Source organism: Mirounga angustirostris, unplaced genomic scaffold (assembly GCF_029215605.1).
Source record: "Mirounga angustirostris isolate CCGP_5_RB_7025 unplaced genomic scaffold, mMirAng1.0.hap1 SCAF_5, whole genome shotgun sequence".
Lineage (NCBI taxonomy): Eukaryota > Metazoa > Chordata > Mammalia > Carnivora > Phocidae > Mirounga > Mirounga angustirostris.
Window position 1 is genome coordinate 111,936,476 of NW_026991713.1, and position 23,345 is coordinate 111,959,820.

The window sequence follows — 23,345 nt, forward strand, 5'->3', positions numbered from 1 at the left end:
CCTGTCTTCTGTACTACAGTTTTAGATTTTTGAATATATAAAATCAAAGTCCTTGAGTATTTTGTTCTTGTCAATTCCGAAGAAGTCCTATAAGAATTTGATGAAATTATTATTATTTTTTTATTTTTTATTTTTTTTAAGACTTTATTTGCGAGAGAGACAATGAGAGACAGAGAGCATGAGAGGGAGGAGGGTCAGAGGGAGAAGCAGACCCCCTGCTGAGCAGGGAGCCCGACATGGGACTCGATCCCGGGACTCCAGGATCATGACCTGAGCCGAAGACAGTCGCTTAACCAACTGAGCCACCCAGGCGCCCCGAAATTATTATTTTTTTAATCATTGGAGAAATGTTAATGTCAACCATTGATAATATTGTCAGAGAAGAGATCCCTCTTAAGCGGTTGAGATTTAAACTTACAAGATAGTTCATACAGAGCTGATTTTAAATTTCAGATTTCCTAGTGAATACTCAGCGTGCAAGGAAGTCAGGTGTGCATGCTAAAATTATTTTCCCTGATGTGGGCATTGCCCCTGTGGCATAGCGAATACATAAATATTTATCAATGAATGTTTAGTGGATATTTAGCTATTGTGATGTTGAGCCTGAAAAGTGCCTGTGAAAGTGGGAATCAGGTTTTGTGAAGTAGGTGTCATGTCACGTTATCATTTTCTATGTGTGCCAGAGGATGAGGGACAGCCAAGAGACCCAGTCAAGCTACAATAGTCCCTTGGGCCTCAGAGTATTTCTGATTCCTCCCACTTAACACCCAGTATCACCTGCTCCCAGTTTCTCCCTCCCATGAATTTTCTCGTTTCCAGATGGTTGGTTCTTACACTTATCTTCTGCTACAGATTGTTTTGGTGGGGGAAGGAGACAAGGTCTCACGCACCTTGCCAAGTCTGGGCCCCTGCACCCCCCTCCCACCCCCTCCTCAGCAGTGAGTGCCCTCTGAGCCAAATTGCTCTTCACTGCCAGACTCCTTTGACTTCACATTGTGCATTTGTAGAAAAAAACAGGAAGAAGATAATTGGGTTTTGTAGGATTTACAGGAAATTTCTAGGCTCTCTGCTGAAGGTGGAACAGGCAGAGCTGAGAGACCACCATCCAGTCAGGGTTGTGGTTGTGGCCAGGACGCCCTTGGTGCCTTCCTTGCTTAGCCCCAGAACACGTGAACACTGGCACCCCAACTACATCATTTCTCACTCAAGCCAGGGAGGGGTTGCTCATTCATTATCCGTTCATTTTCCAGAATTGGAATCCAGTAGCGCTGGAGGAGAAGATAGAGACTCAGGGGTCTAACAACACTTGGGTTCAGGCCCCAGCCTTTCTTTACCAGCTTGTGATCTGGGCCAGTTAATGTGCATTTTTTTGTACCTTCCTTTCTTTATCTATAAAATGAGTATAAGAGTATCTCTGAGGGTTGTTGTGGAGATAATCATTCAACAGTTCATCCATCCCACAAATACTTATTGAGACCTGCTCTTTCCCACACACTGTTCTTGGTGCTGATGATGCAACAGTCTTTTGTCAAGAAGCTCATCTCCCCTAGTGAGAAAGACAGCAAACAAATAAACATGCATCATGACAGATGTAGTAAGTGCTATGAAGAAAATTCAAGCAGTTCACTGAAGGGAGAGAGAAAAACGATTGGCAGTTGCTATTTTGATAGAGAGTGGTTAGGGAGGGCTCTCTGATAGGATCATAGTTGAGCAGAGACCTACATAAAGTGAGGCAGCCATGCAGCCATTGGGGTGGAGGGCCCAGGCAGAAGTAGCATCTGCAGAGGCCTGAGTGGACTCCATGCATGGGCTTTTGAGGAGGCCCCAGTCACTGGTGAGGCAGGAGCATGGGGGGAGGGGAAGAGGAGGTGTGAGAGCTGTGGGGAGGAGGGGTGGGCAGATCAGGGAGGACCCATCACCAGGGCTTTGGGTTTTGCTCTAAATGATGTATAGAGCCATAGAAGGGATGGAAAAGAGGAATAACCAATCTGGCTGCTAAGCTAAAAATAGAGTGTTGGTGGGCAAGGTTGAAAACAAGTAGAATAATTAGGGAGTCATCATAGTAATCTGGGTGAGAGATGGTGGTGGCTTGAACTAGAATGACAGCAGCAGAGGGGAGGAAAGAAGTTAGGTTTTGAAAGTCCCTAGTGGAATTGCCAATAGCTTAGATGTGGGGTGTAAAAGAAACCAAGGAATCAAAGGGGAATCTCGATTTTTTTGGCTAGGGCAACTTGAAGCAGGAGTTGCCATTTGCTGAACTAGAGAAAGTTCCCGTGCAAGTTGACTTTGGAGGGAAATCAAGAGTTCAGTTTTTGGACATATTGTACTTAAGATGTCTACTGGATATCCAAATGGAAGAGTCAAGTGGCCAGTGGAGTCCAAGAGTCGGAATTGAAGTGAAGGTCAGCGTGGAAGTGAAAGCCAGATGGGAACATCAAGGCATTGAATGTCAGTGGAGGAGGAGAGGAGCCCATCTTGGGCACCCTGAGCTCTAGAGGTACACATGGTGGGGGGAGGAGGAGACCAAGAAGGCTGCTGAACCAGGTGAAGGGAGGGATCGCCTATAGCAGATGCTGCTCGTGGGTGACGAAGAAGGACCGAGGAGTGAGCACATGCTGCAAGTCAGTGGGTGAGGCGTGCCCAGAACAGCCTGTGGGCAGAAAGTGTCCAGTTCAGATTAGGTGTCTCCCCATCCCTTCTCCTTTTCTGGTTCTGATGGCAGAAAATATCACCCAAGTAAGTGCCTCAGCCAACATCAAGGATCCTAGTGCCTTACTTTGCGAAATACTGTTCTGTATCACTCCTGATGTAAATTTACTCAAGACAAACTTGACCTTCTGGTTGAGGCTGGACCCACGTTCCTTAAAATCACATGTCTTCTGAATTAAGACTCTGTATGACTCATCACTTTACAATATAAAAGTAGTAACTCAGAGACATACAATAGGATATTGTCTATGAAAAAGGAAGGAGAGGAGGAGCATTCGAAAGGGCTTGCCACATTCTTGGCATGATGCCTTCACTACTTGCAGTTCTTTTTCATTACATTCATACGTACTATACATGAAATGTCAAAAATTCAGTATTTGCTACCATGCACATAGTTACTTGGTTTTTTGGCTAGTTTCTCACTGGTGGTGTAATGAATAAATGGAGCCCAGCAAGCCTCCCATGTCTGTGTATGAGTTTCACTTTTCAGATGCTGACCCAACATATTCTTAAACAAGCCCCTGATAATTTTTATTGTATGTATGTATGTATGTATTTTTTTTATCTATCTATTTATTTTGCAGTGCTGACCAAGTTCTAGTCTTATCAATGAAAGTCATGTTCGGGAAGTTGTGTAGCACTTCACAGTTTATAAAGCATCCTATTATACAAGACGCATTTGAGTCTTAAAATAATTTTGTGAGGTAGGCATATTAGTTATATTAACTTGGTGGTTTTCAATAGCAAATATATCTGCTGCTCTCTCTTCTCCCACTATATCCTGTGCTAGAGTAATCGCCTCCTTTCTTAGCTGCAAGTGGTAGGCTAACTATTCCTATGTTTAAATGAATGTTGAGAAATTAGACCTTTTATAGTTGGAAATAAAACAGCTTTCCATACATCTGAATTTTTTGCTCACTACAGACTGAATTGCTGTAATGCTGGGGATAGGGAGGTAGGCCGACAGGTTCGGGTGTAGAAAGACAGGGGGATATCCAAGCCTAGAATATGACAGATTTCAGTGGTCACAGCAAAAGATACAGTAGTGGTTATAGACTGATTCTTGCCTGTCAGCTTAAACTAAAACTTGAACTAAAATGATTTTTAGAAAATGAAGATTATTTTATTATAATTATTATTCTTATTTTTGGAAATTGCTTTGAGCTAAAATGTGTTTCTAGCATAGTATTTGAAAAACTCTTAACAAATAAGTTGGTATGGTCTTGAGCTGGTAAACATTCTGTCTACATCGTAAGATGATGCACATCAGTAGTTTGTTCCTCCTGTGTCCTGCTTTATGTGGTTATCACAGGATTTTTCTGGCCTGTTCTAAAATATCTTCAGCCTGGCATAAATTTCCTTCATCACATTCAGCTTTGTGTTATATCTGATCATGTGTCGAGGAATGAATGTGTAAATCTTATGTTATCTTGCCTGCCATAGTGTAACTTTTTTAATGGCTGGGTTGATGCCTGAGTCACCTTTGTTACTTCTAAGAGCCTAGTTCAGTGTTTCATACATAGTAGGAACTCAACATTTATCGAATTGACCTGAATTAGTATTGGTTATGTCATTGTTACGTTGGTTGCATTATTCAGTGACAAATGTAAAAGGAAAATGTATAAGAGCAATTAAAGATATGATCTCATTGAATTTCTTTTTATTGATTTCCTTTATTTAATATGTATTGTTTTGCACGGATACTATCTTTGTATTTGGCTATTTACCCATGTCCCTTGACAAAACTTATAGATGATGAGTTGACATTTAATCCAACTTCTTACAAGAAAATTGTCTGGTGTATGTGGGGCAAGTGTGACTATAACAGACTCCTAATACTTTCAGATTACTTGGAAAACACTTTATGTGGTGGCTTTGGATAGATTTATTTCTATCTCTTGAGTTTAGTAAGGAGCCACATGTCCTTGGGAGTTTCATGAAGTAAATGTGTAAACCCCATGACAAAATGTGCTTATACATTTTCAAAAGCCAGGATTAGTCTTAACAGAAACCAGCCTTCGGTTTTTAAATTATAATTGTCTGTACATGTGTTGACATTCGAATAGAAATCATCTGAAGTTTTGTCTTTTGTACATAATAGTACCGGGAAACCCAAACATGAGTGGTTTCTCCAGAAAGATTCCGAAGGGGACACACCTTCTCTTATCAACTGGCCTTCCAGGTATATCCCGAGCTGAACCTCTTGGCTTATGTGTAGTGAGTGCTTCTTCCCTGCTGACTTGCCTTGCTGTTCCACATGTTACCAAATGCTAACTCTCTTCTTGCCCTCTGTTAATGGCAGTGCATTTGAAAATGATGTGTTCACAAGGGGCTGCTGGAAGTTACTTTTTGAACCTTTGCTTTTCGCCTCTGATCGCCCTAATCCCTGCTAATAGTATTCCCCCCTCCTCTTTTTTCCTCTTTTTGGAAATCTTTTTGATGACGCTTCTTGCTTCTCTCCTTTCAAACCAACCTGCATACCGTCAAGTGGGGGCAGTTGTGAGGAGCCTCTTGGTTGCTCTCCTCTTGAGTCACACTAACTAACCAGCTAGTGTCCCATCTGGTCTACACCCCCTCCGCCCAGCGCTTCCACCTCCTCCTTGTCACGTCTCCTTGTCCCTAAACCAATAGTTAATTTTCACCAGTTGCACTTAGGGCATGTGGTTTTAAAGGCAGACAAAAAAAAAAACCCTATCATTTCATTTTTAAGGTTGGGGGCAGGGAGAGGCGGAAGGAGTGAGAATGACTAAGTCTCTGGCAGGACAAAGCACCCATATACTGAGTTTCTAATAGTCACTTTGTTCTCAGCTGAGGACAACATTCAGATTGTCTCTGATTAGAAGGACACATTCCACAGGAGAACTTGAACCACATTTCAGTCTTCTTTTGATTAACAAAGCTTATAAATATGAAAACCTCCAACACTGGCTAGTCTCTGGGAAAAATAACAACTCAGAATGCTTTTTTTTTTCTCCTGAATTGTTCATGGTAACTGCCTTTTATGTGTGTCTTTGATTTTTTGTTAATGAAATATACATAGATATCCTGTATCTGATGTGGAAAAACACGTAGGAGTTTATATCAAATTTAGCAGGGTGCATTTGTCATTTAAGGAATTATTCTCTTCCAAAACTGTCATAAATAATTATTTTTGCTGACTGATCTTCAGTACATGAAGGTTTATATTCCCCCAAGAAATCACTTTTCCCACTCCAAAAATGTGTTTTACTTTTTAAGGATTATTGCCAATTAGTAATCCATTCTTGAACAGCTTCAATGGTTTCTCCTTTCTCACTATGTGGCATTTCAGAAAGCAAAGATAAGTACCAGCTAACACTATTAAATGGTTACTCTTTGCTAAGAGTACTTAGTACTAAGCCATCCAAGTGCTTTGCCAACATCACATTACATTTTGTCACTACGATTTCCATTTAAAAACAAGGCAACTGAGCCAGGTAAGTTGCCTGAGACCACACAGCTAGAACTGGGTGAGCCAGTTTTGAATCCAGGTCTCTGAGGTGCCCCTGGCCAGAGCTCTTGGCTACTTTGCTTCTGCAGTGATAGAAAAAGGGCTGTAGCTTTTAAACTGGATTTCAGTTTTGCTCTCAGATATTTAAATAGCCCTAGAAACGAGAGCAATCTCTCTTTACATGAGTTTTTAACTAAGGGTCCAATAGCGATTCCAAAGGGGAGAAAACGTTTAGTCTGTTAGTTCTTTCAACAAATATCTTTTCTCTAACAGTCTTCTTGGTGCGACAATGGTTAGTAGTAATGATGTCCAAACTGGTCACATGTCTTAGGAATGAATGAATACAGTCTGCGTTGCATGAAAAAGCTTGGGAATGTTTAGTTGAGTGCTTGAAAGGGGTGATTGTTTGCTGTATTTGGAGCTCAATTAAAAAAATTTAAAAATCACAAATGTTCTTACATTTCCAGGGGACAGTGAAATCACATTTGGTCAATAGGTGTGTGTGTACCTGGAAACTCCCCCCAGAGTCCACACGCAAGGCCTGTATGGGTGGAGGGTTTACGGATTCCCACCAACAGCCTTGGTGTGCCCTCATGCATGCTGTTGTTGTATATTAATGGATTTTTCCATGGCTTCTGGTCATTCAGTCAGAAGGCATCCATTCTCACCCAGGATGGCATCCGAGCCATCTCAGCTTTATGGAGGGCGGAGTGAGTTTGGCGCCACACTGACGTCTGTACGCACATTTGGAAACTCGAAATCGTTCATCCGGCAGGCAGTGGGTTTCTGACATTAACCACCAGAAATGCACTGTCACCAGTGGTTCTGCCTTTGGGTGGATTTCCATTCACGGGTAATCTATGGTCCACGCATGCTTTCTCCCCCTGAAGCAGTTACTGCACTTTGCAACTTAAATCCTTTTTCTTTCTTAAAGAGTTAAGGTTAGAGAAAAAATGGTGAAAGAGGAGAGTGCTCGAAGCAGCCCCGAGGTGGCCTCCGAGCCCTTCACTCAAAGGAGACATCAGCCAGTGCCCGTCCATTGCTCATCCTTTCAGTCAGAAAATTCGGCCTTCGATAGGGTCTCGAGCAAGGCAGCCAGCTCCACGGGACAGCCAATCCGAGGCTATGTCCAACCGGCAGACCCCATTCACACGGCCACGCTGGTGACCTCAGAGATCCCAGAAAATTTATCTGAATGCAGCTGGGGGGGGTCAGCCACCCAGCATGTCAGAAAGCCTCCCACCTTGAAGGTTCTAGAGAGTGAGAGAAGGGATACCCCAGTTCTCCATATTTGTGAATCGAAAGCAGAGGAAGATACGCTCTTCACTGAAGCTCTTGAGAAAAGCAGGAAATCACTTTTGGCTTTGGAGGATCATGGGCCTACGAGAAGCCACGAAGATCCCTCTGGAAACAAAGACTTCGGCAAGCCTGCTGTGAGCACAGTCACCTCAGAACATCAGAAGGAACCAGAGAGTCTGTCGCCCCCGCCTGCAGCTCAGCAACAACCCACGGAAAGGATCAGCAGACAAGAAGTGGTTTTATATGTTCAGAGCCAGCCCGTGTCCCAAGATGCCAGGGTGACAGGCCACAGAAAGGAAGGCCTGACGAAGAAACGCAAGGTCCTCACCCGCTCCCTGTCTGACTACACGGGCCCCCCTCAGCTGCAGGCCCTGAAGTGTAAGGACCCCACGTCCAGGCAAGAACCAGAGCCGCAGAGTTCCAAAGCTGAAGGGCCCCCCCCGGACGTCGGCATGCTGGACATGAAGGTGTCTGTCGCCCAGCTCCGAAATGCATTTCTGGAGTCTGTCAATGCCAACAAGAAACCCGAACTGTAGGTGATGTTCCAAACATCCTCCTGATGTGTCACTTGCACGTCCTTGGCAGAATTATTCACTTCTCAACTTGTGGTGTGTCCTGCATTGAGTCATGTTAGCTTAGCTCACCAGTGTGCAGGGCAGACCGTACAGGAAATGGCTCAAAAACTACCATTCTGCTTCTGCCTACTAATGGGGAGCTACAGTACTGGGTCGCTGGAATCTCCGCCTCCTTTAAGTGCATGGTCGGGGCATGCAGCGGGACTTGGCGGTGTCTGGGCCTTGCCTCACTGAGATGCATAAACCTTTGCTTTATTCTCTCTCTCTGTCTCTCCTTTCCCTTCTGTACACTCCCTCCTGATGACTCTAAAAGCCAATCCCGGGTGGAGAGGTCAACCGAAGGCGTTGGCTTGCCTACCGGTGTGGAACGGGAAAGAGGGTCCCGGAAACCAAGACGCTATTTTTCTCCTGGGGAAAGTAGGAAAACTTCCGAGAGATTTAGAACTCAACCTATAACCTCAGCAGAACGAAAGGAATCGGATAGGTAGGCATGCGTAATGTGTAGTTCTGTAGTCTAGGAACTTAAAAGCAGTCGTATGGGATTTTCCCACAGTGATGGTCCTGGCGCTGTTTAAATGGGATGTGGCGATTTCATCATTCTTCCATCTAATCTATAAGAGATACTTATGTGGCTTGTATACATGTATTTTTAAAGAACACGGCCCGTGACAACAGTATCCCAATACAGTTTTACATTGCATTCAGATGGTAAGAAGTGAGACACATTATTTTTCTTCATTTACCCCTTTTCATTTCTTATGCCCTCGTTAAATTAGAATCCACAGTGAGTATTCACCAGATTTTCCAGTGCAAAGAACTAGGGATTTTATATTCGTTTTATAAATGTCTATTTGTCATATCTGAGTTTTATACGATCCTATGCTTATGCATAGAGATGATGAGGTTTGTCTACAAAGTGACCAGTCGTGTTTAATAAGTCACACTGGGTTCTGGTTTGTCTCCACGAGATGTGCACCTGGCTGGGTTGTGTGCCCACACACTCCACCGTGTCCATTAACACCTGTAACGAGAATTGCTAGCAGGATGATATTCTTTAAAAGATTTCAATTGAATTTTTACTTTTGTTTTTACTTTAACTTTTAATCTGATGTTTTATTTAGATCTTCTATTCCCACCGGCTAATTTTTTGTTATTATTATTTGCCTAATGTCTTTCCTAGGTCTGCTTCGCATTCAGAAATGCCAACTGCTGAGGGCAAGTATCTGTTTTCCTTTTGCCGCTTCTCTATCATCTCACCCAGATTAGGTTTCCGTAGGTTTTGCTCTTTGAGAGGATGAGATTATGGAGCATACCGATTTCTTTTCCACAGGTTTTTTTTTCTGTGAGTCTAATAAAACCTAGTTGAGATTCTCAGGTGAGCTTTTCCCTATTTTTGAGAGACTTAGAACTGTGGAATGAATAATATTAAAACAACTGATTGGCTAAAGCAGCAGCTTTTTGTTAATTTCTTGTTACTGTGTAACAATAAAGAAGAGAAATTCCTTGCATAAAATCTATTCTTAAACTTCAATTGTTCAAATAACGTCATAGAAAATTCCTGTCCAGACAGAGTTTTGTCTGGTTAATTGCAATGGAAATTAGCACCTTTTCACTGAGCAGAAGAATGGGATCCCTCCAAGGGGAAAATATTGCCAATTGTAATTTTTGGTACATCCGTTCTTATATTCAAAGGATTTCCAGGGCAGCCTTGGGAAACTTTTCAGAGACTTCACCTACATTTTTCTAATGATGTTCAGTTTTTATTTTGTGGCCTTTTACAGATGAAGAAAAGGTAGACGAACGAGCCAAGCTGAGTGTCGCTGCCAAGAGGCTGCTTTTCAGGGTAAGGTGTGCCGAAGTGCTTGAAGCGAAACCGTCCCCCTGTTCCCTGCACGGGGCCCCTCCGGCCCCCCTTGCCCCAGCCCACGTGCTTCTCTCTGAGCCCCTGGCTGGTGTGACCCCTGCTGACACCACACAGGTGCACACTTCTGAGAATGATGTGAGCCTCACGGGGGGGTCCCTCCCGGGGGCCCTGTTAGGGGAACAGAGCAGAGACACTGCGGCCCCAGTGTCCTTTCCTCATATGTATAAGGATTCCGCATTGTTTCTGATCCTAGGAAATGGAAAAATCATTTGATGAGAAAAACGCTCCAAAGCGACGCTCCAGAAATGCAGCCGTGGAACAAAGACTACGGCGGCTACAGGACAGATCCCACACCCAGCCCGTTACCACTGAGGAAGTGGCCATTGCAGCCACGTAAGTCCCCCCTCGTGACCTCGTGGCCTCAGCTGAAATGTCTTCTTGGGGAAAAAAAAAAAAGATTTAAAGCCTTTTAAGTAACAATGAAGCGATCAGGAGATGGTTTGGTTAGACGCCACAGAGACCTTGGTTCTTTGGGATTTTCCTTACTGTGGTCTCTCTGAACTTTGTAATGGGGTGTTTTGCCTATTGTATCTCCTAGAAAAACCTCAAGAGGAATTTTAATTTTTTTGGTCTGTGCCTTTCTTAATCTTTTTTACAATGGAAAATGTAAACCATGAGATTAATATAATGAGCCCCCGTGTACTGACCACCCAGTTTCAACGGTCAGCAGCCTGGCCAGTCTTGCTCTTCCCACACCCCATCCACTTTCCCTGTCCTCTTGCTTTGTTTTCAGGTGAACCCCAGATAGCATTTCATCCATAAATACTTCAGCAGATACCTCAAAAAAGATAAGGGGTTTGAGGTTTTTTGTTTTGTTTTTGTTTTTGTTTTTAAATAATCACCAAAAAACTTAAAAATTTCCTTGGAAGTTTGATGACATTCCATACTTGAGCAGTCTGTTCCAGTATGTTCAGAATGAATTTCCCTAAGTAATTCATTCAGAGATAATTGCTTCAATCAAGTGAAGACTTTTTTTAACTGTTGTTTCCATGCCTCCGCTGGACACACCCACGGTCTTCCCAGAGAAAGCACGTTCGTCTCATTCAGGCCATGGACACCCCAAGAGGTGTCTGTGCCGCAGCCCACACCTGTGGCCCTGCTGTCCGAGCAACTCCCTCATGTCCTTACCCAGCTGCTCGTCAGCTTCGTGGTGTATTTTTGTTTTTTAAAGATTTTATTTATTTATTTGACAAAGACACAGCGAGAGAGGGAACACAAGCAGGGGGAGTGGGAGAGGGAGAAGCAGGCTTCCCGCCGAGCAGGGAGCCCGATGCGGGGCTCGATCCCGGGACCCTGGGATCATGACCTGAGCCGAAGGCAGACGCTTAACGACTGAGCCACCCAGGCGCTCCGAGCTTCGTGGTGTATTTGTGGAGTAGCACTTCTTATGCTCATTAGGAACTCTGAGCAGGTCGGCTCTTTCGGTTTTTTAATGTTTGAGGGGCTGTTGTATACCAAGAAGCAACTACTCGTGGGAGCAAAACAGTAAATATAAACAAAAATTATCACCTTTGTAGGGCTCCCTGAAGCTACTTTGATGTGCATGTAGGTTATATGAGGATACTGATTTTTTTACAAAACAGATTGAGAACAACATTCTAAAACATGAGCGTAATCTACTGATTTTCTGGTGGTTGATATTAGCTTTTTCTTAAGTTATTTTTCAAAATCAGGACATTTATTCTGAAGTCAGGGTAAATCCTTTCCAAGCTTTAAAAACCTAATCTTACTCCATTCACTTTGCGTCACCTGTGTCTCTTATTTCCTAAGTTTGTAATTGCTTTTCAGGTTCTTTTGTAATTTCCCCCAGAATACTTAGTAAATAATTTTGTTAAAATATTTATTTACTGTTTCTGAATTAAAACTATGTTTTCCTTTAACGCTTCTTTTCTTCTCTCTCCTCATGAATGTTCCTTCTTTGGCAATTGTCTTTAAAGTGAACCTATCCCTGCTTCGCGCTCTGTGGCCTCCCAGCCTGTAATGGCAAGACTTCCTAGTCCCAGTGTAGCTAAGAGCACTGTACAGCCTGCCAGGTACCGGACAGAAGTAGCTGCATGTGGCCCTCAGGGCAAAGGTCCGAGATAGCAGATGCATCTCATAATCCTGAATGCCTTTCGTGTGTTTGAGAAACGAGTCAGTGCAACGAGTTGCCGTGGGGATGGGTGCCATTTTGCTTTGTCGTAGTAAGAGAGAGAGACACTGCTAACTTCATGTAGGCCTGCATGAGGAAACCTTTCATCTCCCTGCTCACATCATGTACTGGAACTAGGATCGCACTAACTCACTCGTCCATTTGTTTTGTTTCTGTTTTTCATAATCACGGTCATCTCTAAGAAATTTCATCCTCCATCTAAACTACTAGCACTTAATAAAGGTTAATAGGAAAATGAGGATTCGACATGAATGTTGGAATTCCAGTAATACCCCGGTTTTTGTAAGCACTTGTAGTCATAAATACACGCTAGAAACAACCTTATCTGTTTCTAACATATAGAGAGACGAGGCCATGACTTTTTGGGATTGAGACAATAATCGTTTATGGTGTCTGAACTTAGATGTTTTACTACTAAGCTTTGAACTGCGGTGTTTTGAAAGTATGGCCTTACGGCATGTAGGTATCCCCTGTTTCACCGCGAGGGGCCAAAACACAAAGGCCAAAAATAAGATTAAAAGAAGTCAAACGGCAGTGCAGAAATAGATCTGGCCCCACCCAGAAGCAGGGTTCTGTCCAGGAAAGTAGGTGGCCGTTACTCTCCTCTCTCCACACTACACCTCGGAAACATGTGAGACTCAGGTTCCCTTTGTTACTATCTTCATGATGCCCTGGAACGCTGACACTGCTCTTTAGTCTGGGGCAACTTGTGAATTGGTGATTACTTGGAGTTAAAACAGAATGTACTGTCCGCTGGGTTTGAGAACTGGATTTACCAGTGGCCTCAATCCACGTTGTCATAAATCTTCCAAGATCAACCGTGACCAGGTAACAGGAGGCCTTCTCCTCCACCCGGAATCTGGAGGGATTTAACAGCACCTGAAATGTCCTTCACTTTTCAAGGTGCTGGGAGTTACAGGTCTAAGTACTTTTTAGAAAACTGGTAGAAAGCTATGAGAGAAAATGCTGCACTGAAGGAGGGAAGGAATCTTTAAAATCGATCCATTTGTGTTTAGCAAGTGAAAATCCAAACTCCTTATTACAGATATGTTGTTGACAGAATGACTATATTATTTCCTAGTTCTATAAAATGAAAAGAATACCTCTGAACTACATGTTTATTTTTTTTAAAGATTGATTTATTTGCGAGGGAGAGAGAGCGGGAGTGGGTGATGGAGGCAGAGAGAGAGGGAGAAAGAGAATCTCAAGCAGACCCTGTGCTGAATGCAGATCCTGACAGGGGGGCGGGGGGGAGGGGAGTCGATCTCATGACCCTGAGATCATGACCTGAGCCGAAACCAAGAGTCGGATGCTCCACCGACTGAGCCACCTAGGCGCCCCTGAACCACATATTTAGATAATATCTAGACATGCCATAGATAATGTCTTGGGATTCCCTAGGCCTGATTTGTGGTTGATACCACTGATACACTGTCTCTCTAAGATAAAGTATATCCAAGCTGACTTCAGTTCCTTCAAGAAGAAATTCACTTTTTGGAAATAATTCAGAGATAAAGTTCTGCTCTTCGTGAAATTGGTAATGCCTGTGTCCCCACCCTCCCCTGCTACTCATAGGCTTGTTAATAGCTAAACAGTGCCTACACCTGTCTTAAATTTCTGTAGGGAGAAACCAGTCCTTTTCAGAATTAAGTGATGCTTGGAAGAGAGTTAATATTCAAAATTTAGCAGCGGGCTTTTGTTTGTGTTTATCTGTGTCACTGATTTTTTTTTTTTTTATCCCTTTCAGATTACAGGCATCTGCTCACCACAAAGCTTTAGCCAGAGACCAGGCAAATGAGGGTAAAGATTCTGCTGAACAAGGTGAACCTGACTCCTCCACTCTGAGCTTAGCAGAGAAGTTGGCCTTGTTTAACAAATTGTCCCAGCCAGTCTCAAAAGCTATTTCTACCCGAAACAGAATAGACATGAGACAGAGGAGAATGAATGCTCGCTATCAAACTCAGCCGGTCACGCTTGGAGAGGTGGAACAGGTGGGTAGGCTGTGATCTAATCCAGGTTGCGGGTATGTGCTTAAAATACAGGACCACAGTGTTGGCTCCTAGATAGAATTAAGGTGATAAACTGTGTTACCTGTTGGGAATTTGGTAATAACTTCTTTCCTAAGAAATATAGCCATACCAAGTACTTTTTTCTTGTTTTCATAATTTGCTTGCTGAAATCATCTGGAATGGGTCCTTTATGGAGAGAAAAATAGGCTGCACAATCTGCTTTTCACCCAGATGATTTTGATTAGTGAGATGCATTATATAAAATACGTCTTCCCTCTAAGATAAGCAGTGAAACCGCATCAAATGTAATAGTTCATTCTATGTCATTCTCTAAACTGAGATTCATGTAGATAGTATTTTTGAGTCAGCTTTTTGTACTTTAACTATGTCCTCCCAGGTGCAAAGTGGAAAGCTCATACCTTTTTCACCTACTGTTAACACATCTGTGTCCACCATGACACCTACAGTCATGCCAATGTATGCAGGGGATCTCCGGACAAAGCGGTCTGTGGACGACAACATGAGTGCCACTGACTATAAGTTTCCTTCTTCGATCGAAAATTCAGATTCTCCGGTTAGAAGCATCCTGAAGTCCCAAGCCTGGCAGCCTTCAGCAGAGAGTAGTGGGAGCAGAGGAATGTTGAGAGAGTTTGCAGAGACAGAAAGCAAGAGAATCCTGACAGGTGGAGATGGTGGTAAAAAGTACGGGTCCTTTGAGGAAGCAGAGCCATCCTGCCCTACCTTTAACAGAGTCCGGGAAGGAGACAGCCTTAAGGAACCCAAATACGCTGTTCCAAGAAAGGGCAGCCTGGAACTAGCCCATCCTCCCATCGCCCACCTTGGTGATGAACTGAAGGAATTCTCCATGGGTAAAAGCATCACACAGGGGAGCCCGGACTTGAAGGACAGGCAGCCCTTTGAAGAGAAGGTCGACATGGAGAATGTCCCAAGAAGGAAGTTTTCGCTAAGAGGTAGGTTACTGCTCTGAAAGTTTTAGAAACCACCTGGGTTTTTGGTGTCTGCTTGATTGGTTGTGTGTGTCTGTGATTATTTTTAATTAAAGTAGGAGGACAGTTTATAACTCATATCGATTACAAATCACAGGTGAATCCTACTCTTCCCCTTGAATCTGACCTGAACTGTTCAGTGGATTAATCAGTTTTTCGATAATAAAAATAACTGGAGCTCTCTCACACATCCTGACAAGGATTCTTGATGACTTTGGGCACATTAACTCACATAAGGGTCTTGTGAGCTGCTAGCCCTGTCGGCCCCTCTTATGAGTTGGTGACCCCAAAGGACTGAGTAAGCACAGGGAATGAGGACTTGAACCCAGGACTGCAGAGTTCCAGACTCCTTCCATGGTCCTGGTATGCAGACTAGTAAGCTATACTGCTTGGGGCTTTCATTCACTTTCTGCATTTACAGAAAATGATCGCATGTAACTTACCATGGTGGTTTTAGCATGTGATTCCGGCCATTTGAAATGTAAAAAGGATTGTTTGGGAGGAGGAGAAATGTTCTGTAGTGTGTAGTGAAAGCTCTCTTCCTGTGCCTTGCACGCAGGAAAAGACCAGTTGTCACAAAACCATCTGCTGTGTGCAGTAACCTCCTGGGCAGATTGGTTTCCTCGCAGAGTATAACACGCTACAGATTGGCATGAATCCATGTAGATTGGGTGACACCCCCCCGCACCCCCAGATTGCACTCCGTGTGCGGGACCGCTGGGGGTGAATAGCTGGAGGAATGTCTGCCTGGAGGAGGGAATGCTGACATGGCTCTTCTCCTTCCCAGCGGCAGAGTTCGGGGAGCCCGCTTCTGAGCAGACGGGCACAGCTGCTGGGAAGACTGTGGCCCCGACCGCAGCCCCCGTGTCCTGGAGGCAGCACGATCCTGCAGAACCGGGGCAGGAGAAGTACTGCAGGAATCCATGTGCGATGTTCGCTGCCGGAGACATCAAAGTGCCCGCGGTGGAGGGCATCCTTGATTCAGCTAGCAAAACCATGTCCATTAAAGAAAGGTAACACGATCGAATGATTGGAAAGTAATTCTGTTGGGGATGGAGCTTGCAAGTTGCTCGTAGAGAAAGCTGTGAGTAATGGGCAGAGATGATGTCGTGAGCACACGGGGTGGTGACCACTGGAGGAGTGCCAGTTTCAGCCTCAGACGCGGGTGTGAACAGACGCAGACTTGTGCTTGCTTCATTTGTTTGGGGTTCCGTTTTCTTTTTTACTTATGAAATTCTTGGACTGTCCCATGATGGGAGCAGAGATCTTGGCTCTTTCCCCATCAGACACGTGGCTTCAGACTGAATGCACGCACAGCTTTGTGACAAACTGTTTGACTATGTAAAGTGTATGTAGACGGAATGAAGATAAACCCATATTTGGGACAGACATCTTTGGGATTCGAATCTAAGTTTAGTTTATCCTACAGAAAGTGAAAGGGAGAACTCTTCTGAACATTTTATATCAGATAATAGCTATGAGAGATTACACTGGAGTATCGAGTAACACTGTAACCTCATTTCATTCAAAAAAAAAAAACCCAACCAAAAAACTAATGGAGGATTGAAAGGGTATATTTAAATGCGACAGGTACAAGGAGCCGGAGCTAAATATTTCAGGTTGTATTTTCCTTGTTAACCTTTAGCCACCATGGAATTAAGCAGCAAAAGATGTCATAGCGATAAAAATACTAGATGCGGAAAGATCTCTGTACTTTTCCAGTGTGACCAGCTCAGCTACACCCACCATCCGCTCTGCCCACCTGGACCCTTCCTTAGCACCTCCCATCATTCGGAAGCTTTCTTGCTCTGCCAGGCAGTGGTCACTCTGATTTCTCCAGATACATTTTGCATTACCTAAGACTATGTATCAAACCACGATCAAAATTCTTTATTCTGTTTTTCAAGCCAAGTTTTTTTAAGCATGATGCATAGAAGGTTAGATAGATGGAGCCTTTCTCAACTGACAAATTAGTAAGATTGTTGAATCTTACTTACTTTTGCCTGTTTAAAATTCACAGTAGATGAGACTGCTGGACCGGGGCTTAGATGAAGGGGCTGATGTTACCCCATCAGCTAAATGAGAGTGAGGTCTTGAGTCAGAGAAGCTGTCTGGCCTGTGCTGGCTTGAATTCCTTCTCCACCAAAACCTGGCCCAGAGAGTTTGATCCCAGAGATCCTACTCCTGATAATCGGTTGCATGAGAAGGAAGAGACATCTATTAGCATAATTTATAAGGAGTATAGCCGCTAATAAAGGACGGGAGACACTTCTCTTAGAAAATATATCGCCAGTGATCTTTCCTCCCTTATCTTGATAGTATTTTTATTTGTACTTTGCTGAAAAAACAAAATTCTGTATCTTTACAGCCCATCTGTGATCCTTTTTCCTGAAGTGGGGCTCTGATCCCTCCCTTTTGGTCAGAAAGAAAGAATGAAGCTTGACCTATTTCAAATAAGAATGCTCTTCATATAGTATCTGGGCTTTCCTATTTCTTTCGTGAGGTGACATATAACATAGAACTTTCAAACCTTATTTTAACTTCTTCTGACTGCCCCGTTTTACCAAAGGAGGGGTTTGGTTCCAAGGGCCACTAAGGCCCACAGGGGGCAATGGGACCAACCCCAGGTGCTGGTCTCCAGCTTCCCCTTGGTAGCTGGGGTGAGCTTGCCACATGCTCACGGCCGGTGTGTTAGCAGCTCACCTGTGTCCCAACTAGGACACTGAGCGGAGGACAGAAATGTCAACGAGGCAGCAGTGGTAGAAAGATTCGCCCTTGTCCTGCGTGAATTTTCTCGATTCACATGTTCTTTGCATGGCTTACTTCCAATTCCATGTTCACATCAAACTCTTAGTAAGATGTAGAGCCTGGACTTTGCAGATTTCCTTCATCATTTTTAGAAAGCTGTAGCTCTCACTTCCTCACCCTCGTGTATCCGCATCTCTTTTCTGCTCTGGAGGTGGGCGTGCTGAGTCCTCCATCCTGAGGGGCACCAGGGGTCATCTCCTGCCCTTGGAATTTCTCACGGACTTAGTGCTGAAGGCAGCCCTTACAGGGAGGCAATGCTATCCCCGTTTTGTACTTGATAACTGGGACTTAGAAGTGTGTAACACCTAAGAAATTACAGGAAATCCTCAGTATGCTTCTCTTTTAGGGTAGGCCAGAGGTTCAAGGAAACATCCCTAAAGGTTCCTTTTCTTTCTTCCTCTTTTCTGACATCCAGAATGTCAAGTTTGAACCATAACTAGCACAACACGTAGGCTTCCATTGGCTTTTTCCACTGGATTAGTAAAATCAACTGTTTCATAACTGCCTAAAGGATTTGGGTTTAAATTGCCCCTGTTTGGATACTTCTTTGAAAAATATTATAAGTCAAATGAATTGTGTGTTCTTTAGGGGTAAGACCTTTGAAACCTCTTTTAAAGTATACTAGGCTATCAGAAATCTTATCCACAGTGACCGAAGCAACTGTATCTGTGCTTTCGTATTCAGGAGAAGATCCCTAAAAAAAAGGCAACAAAGCCAATCTCTCACTGGGAAATTGAACTCCCAGAATGGCAAAGAATGTGCCCGTTGGCCTTCGCCAGCCTGTAGCGGTCTGCCCCGCAGAGGCCCGCTCTGGCCCCTGTGTCCCTGGCACCCCCCTCCTCCCACCCTCCCTTGCTCTCCACCAGCCAGAGGCTGTGTCCCTGCTTCTCCCACAGGGACTGGAGGCTCTTGCTCAAGATTTCAGCCACCAGATGGCCCCCAGATTGTCATAAGAATTAGGGATAGAGGAGTCTTTCCCCTTTGCAGCCTCCTTCTCTGATCTTTGGTGTGTCCTCATTTAAAAGACACATGAGCTCACTCCTGTGGCCTGCAAACTAGCCAAGACCAAGATCTGATACGAGTACTGATCAGTGCTGGTCCATCCTGTCTGAAATCTGTGTGGTGCCAGTGATTCTCTGAAACGCAGGGGCATTTTTAAAGGGGGAAGGAAAAAAAAAAAACCCACCAGACTTAAGATTAAGGGGCACGCGGTTTGCCTGTTCCACATTTGACCGGGCCCTGACTGCCGTGAGCCTGCAGAACCTGTTCTGATCAGGCCGGCCTCTTAGACCAGGCTGAACACAGCCGTGTCAGGCCTGCGTTCCCCGCTGAGAAAGTGTGGGCCGTGGAGGGGAGAGGCGGACACTTCCCCTGGTGGCCTTGGAAGCACACAGCGCTGTGGCCCCGGGCCAGGCCTTGGGGTTAATAGGCTAACCCAGTGCCGCTGACGGGGTTCCCCGCCTCAGACTAAGCAGATGCCCAGGCTCTCAACATCACAGCCCTGCACATAGCACTTGGACTTGGTGGATGTTAAAAGCGTTGACAGTTGTTTGAATTGCATCGGCAGTAATTTATGTCGTGTGTAGGAGCAGACGTTTGCTCCTCGGCCCCCACCGGCGCACAGTGGTCTCCTTGACTCAGGAGGGTCGTGGAATCGCAGGAGGAGAGAACATGTTAGGAAAGGTCTCCCGCCCTCCCCGGCTTGTTGAACACCAAGTAGGAAATCTGAAGCACAGGAATAATGCATTTAGGTTTCAGCACATGTTATTTTTAAGTTAGCCGTCATTTGCACTCGGTAAGCTAGGGCAGGGTCCAAGCACCGTGTGGGCTAAGTTGAGACACCGGTTCTTCCATGTTATTCTGCTTGCTCTGTAGTCTTTGGAAGTGCCTGATGATGACCCTGCCAACACATCCAGAAGCAAGATTTCAGGTTTTTGGAATGGAGGAATTCTTTGAAGGCCATCCCAGGGGGAAAATACAACATTATAAGAAAGCCAGAACACTATGCAGTTTCTAAAACATTTGGACACAAATGTGTCTGGTCAGCTAACACACTAATGTAGGGAGACAAGCCACTCTCTGGGAGGCAGGGCACCCCTGCCCGGGGACCGCAACTCCCTGTCCCCCTGACACGCAGTGTGACCTCGGTCAGTGAAATCCTTGGCCTCTGTGTGCACTCGTGCCTCATCTGTCACGTTGGGAATAATCTCCAGTTTCTTTGAGACCAGTAGAGCATGAGGTGGACCATAAAGTAATTGTAGATTACACAATTTGTTTTTTTCTAAGTCAGGTTGGCATTCCTCAGAGCAGCCACCAAGGAAACCAGATGGTTATTTGGGTTATGTTTTCATTGCTCCAGACACCCGGGAGCTTTATTTTGAGAACATCCTCAAAGACTGTAGCACAGGATTTTCCATAAGCCCAACTCATGAGGATGAATTTGACTTTTTAGATTCTCTCAGCTCACTTGGGATCAAATCTGATTAAAAAGGTAGATGGCCGGCCAAGATGAAGAGCTACTGGTCTGTGTCAAAGGTGAAGTAGGAGACAGAAGCTGGCTCTGAGACCAGTTTGCAAGGAGAATATCACGGAGATGAACGTCTCTCCTCACAAGATGGTGCATTGGAAATACTTCTTCATTTGGGTGTAAAAATACTGGCATGCTCACTTTTTAAAAATCTCACTTATAGATACTTTGAAACCTTTGAAAGCTCTATGCAAATACTAATTATTTTTTCACGATTTGATTTTATCTGGTTATTTTTTCTTATTAGAATAAAACTGACTCAGAATTATTAGAGAAAAGAGAAATCATTATATAGTCTGATGAAAACACCTGCAGGCACTGAGAATTTGTTTTCAAGTACGTGAACTAGCCCTGGTAGCATGTAGAGTACTGGCAAACATCACAGACCATAGAATGTAGGGCTAAATGGAACCTTTAGCCAAATGGGGCCTGTCTTAGGATTCTGACTCTAACTGCCAATGTGGGTTTTTTCCCTCCACCACCAAACATGTCTCTGACACCAGCTGGGAGTCCTGCAATTCAACCCAGTTTTGACATTGTCAACTTGGAGATGGCATCAGATCCCACAGGTTAAAGGCTCCATCTCCTAAGAACGCCCCCTAACACACATACACATACACACACACACGCACACACACACACACACAGTAGATGCCAGAAGCAGGTCCAGGTTGTCTCCTGGACTTTTGACCCTATAGGCTATAGATTGGAGATTCCAATGATCCCCTCCTTGGGTTTGATTTACTAGAGCATCCTCCAGAACTCAAATGTTTTGCTTCCTAGATCTCAAGCTTATTATAGAAGGATATAACACAGGAACAGCTGTGTTATGGAAGAGATGCATAGGGTAAGGTATGGGGAAAGGGTGTGGAGCTTCCTGCTCTCTGAGCCCCATCCTTTTGGTATTTATGGAGACCTCATTACATAGGCAAGGTTGATTGGATCCCTGGCCATTGGTGATTGATTCAACTGCCAGCCATTCTTCCCTCTCAAGAAGTCAGGGGACAGGACTGAAAGTCCCGCCCCCCTAATCACATACCGTGGGCTTGGTTCTCCTGGCAACCACTCCCCATCCTTAAGTGCTTCCCCAAAGTCACCTGATTAATATAAAGACACCTCTGTTATTCTTATCACTTAGGAAATTCCAAGGGTGTAGGCCAGGAAAGGTGATGAAAACCAAGTATATATTTCTTATTATAAATCAGAATATCACAGATCGATGAGGTGGCATTGTATAGAATGGTCATGCGAGGTCTTATCTGCTGTCACATAGTAGAAAGGAAGGAAAGGGAAGGGAAGAGAAGAGAAGGGGATAGATCCAGGGTGTGAAGCTCCTGCCCCTTTGGGGGGAGTTCTTCGTTGCTTATTTTCCATTATTTGACTGAATGAATAAACAAGTGAAGGTATGATTATATCTAAATTTGTAGATGGAAGTAGATACTTATTTAAGTACTGCAAGGTTTGGTTTTTTATTTGCTTAGAAAAGCTTTCATTAGCGGAGTCAGGAAAATTAGTAGAAGGGACCTAAGAGACCATTGAGTCCAGTTCCCAGTATGACCAACAAGGAAAGGATGCCAGGCTACCAGACCAGAGTTCAGGGCCAAGCTAGAACTGATACAGTATGCTGTTTACAGACATGCGCTAGGATGTTCAAAAGACCTGGCCTGGCAGGCTCGGCAGGGAGGAAAGGGGGTCTAATCCCAAGAGCCCAATCTTTACATCGTTTGAACAGCAGCTCAAATGACTGCAGTGGTCACTCTTTTTCCTTTTATCTTTCCTACGTTTGTCCGACTTCAGTGCCTGAGACTGCCCCATTCATCATAGGAGAGCAAGCTGGAGCAGCCTCACGCTCACAAAAACAGCCTTTCACTGGTCGTACTGGCTGTAGCATCCAGGCAGCTTGGTATCAAGTCACACCAGAGTTGAGCTAAAGTAGGTTAGGTAAAAATCTCAATTAATTAGATTCTTTTTTTGTATGTGGCTTTCCCCAGGAGGAAAGTTGGAGTAATCATTTTAAAAACGGGTTTGTAGAGAACAGTTTCTGTATTAAGATAGATTGGAGAGACCAAGTGCCTTCGGAGGAAAAGAACAGGGCTGAGGGTACAAAGAGATGAAAATCTTAAATATCTTTTGCCTTTTCTTGAAAGGTCTGATACTAAGCGATTGTCAGTTTTTTTTTATAGCTTTAAGGTTTTAAACCCATTTCTGCTAAATTTTCTGCAAAGGAGTACTGTCCATCCAGCTGTAGTCATTAAATGTTATTTCAGGAAGTGACCAGAAGGGGTCATTAGAAGACATTTTTCTCTGGGGATGGTTTACCTTTACCTCCTTGTTCTCAGCTCAAGGGCAAGGGAAAAAACAGAGCTATTCCTCTGGTGGAATGATGATGCATCTTTATCTCGCAAGTCCGATTTCAGCTTTGCATTGCAATCAGCTTTAAGATTTGGGGGAGGGGGCATCTTAGAAAAGGGGATGCTTATATTAATTTTCCAGACATGGCATTATTCAGAATAAATGAAAATGAAACTCAAAAAGATTAAAATTAGGTAGCTGTGGTCACGTTTTGGCCAAAGACTAATTTACCCAAACTATACTTCTGTTACAAGGAAGGGTTTGGTGCTGAACCCCTTTTGCTTCGCCTGTTTTCCCCCCCAGGTTAGCGCTATTGAAGAAGAGTGGTGAAGAAGATTGGAAGAACAGACTTATCAGAAAGCAGGAGTATGGCAAGGCGTCTGTCACCGGCAGCCTGCACATACAAGAAGCAGAACAGTCCCTCAAGAAGAAGGTAATGTTTTCCGTGTTAGGAAAAAGCATTCCACTAACATCACGCTTGGAAGTGCATCAGGTAGGCAAGCATGCCCTAACT

The 23,345-nt window shown here is 44.2% G+C and overlaps 1 protein-coding gene across 14 annotated transcripts in view; it reads left to right on the forward strand.

Annotated features, from left to right (window-relative positions):
* SVIL (supervillin) overlaps positions 1-23,345 on the forward strand; it is a 228,871-nt gene that overhangs the window by 159,012 nt on the left and 46,514 nt on the right. For 7 of the 14 annotated variants that reach the window (XM_064591887.1, XM_054507300.2, XM_064591886.1 and 4 more), the window contains 11 exons: positions 4,811-4,891; positions 7,113-8,009; positions 8,366-8,536; positions 9,233-9,267; positions 9,834-9,895; positions 10,170-10,309; positions 11,914-12,009; positions 13,876-14,119; positions 14,535-15,108; positions 15,932-16,157; positions 23,135-23,264. In XM_064591887.1, coding sequence (XP_064447957.1) covers positions 4,811-4,891; positions 7,113-8,009; positions 8,366-8,536; positions 9,233-9,267; positions 9,834-9,895; positions 10,170-10,309; positions 11,914-12,009; positions 13,876-14,119; positions 14,535-15,108; positions 15,932-16,157; positions 23,135-23,264 — 2,656 coding nt within the window. The remainder of the gene's footprint in view (positions 1-4,810; positions 4,892-7,112; positions 8,010-8,365; positions 8,537-9,232; positions 9,268-9,833; positions 9,896-10,169; positions 10,310-11,913; positions 12,010-13,875; positions 14,120-14,534; positions 15,109-15,931; positions 16,158-23,134; positions 23,265-23,345) is intronic. The other 7 variants (XM_054507297.2, XM_054507299.2, XM_054507302.2 and 4 more) reach the window with 4 other exon arrangements.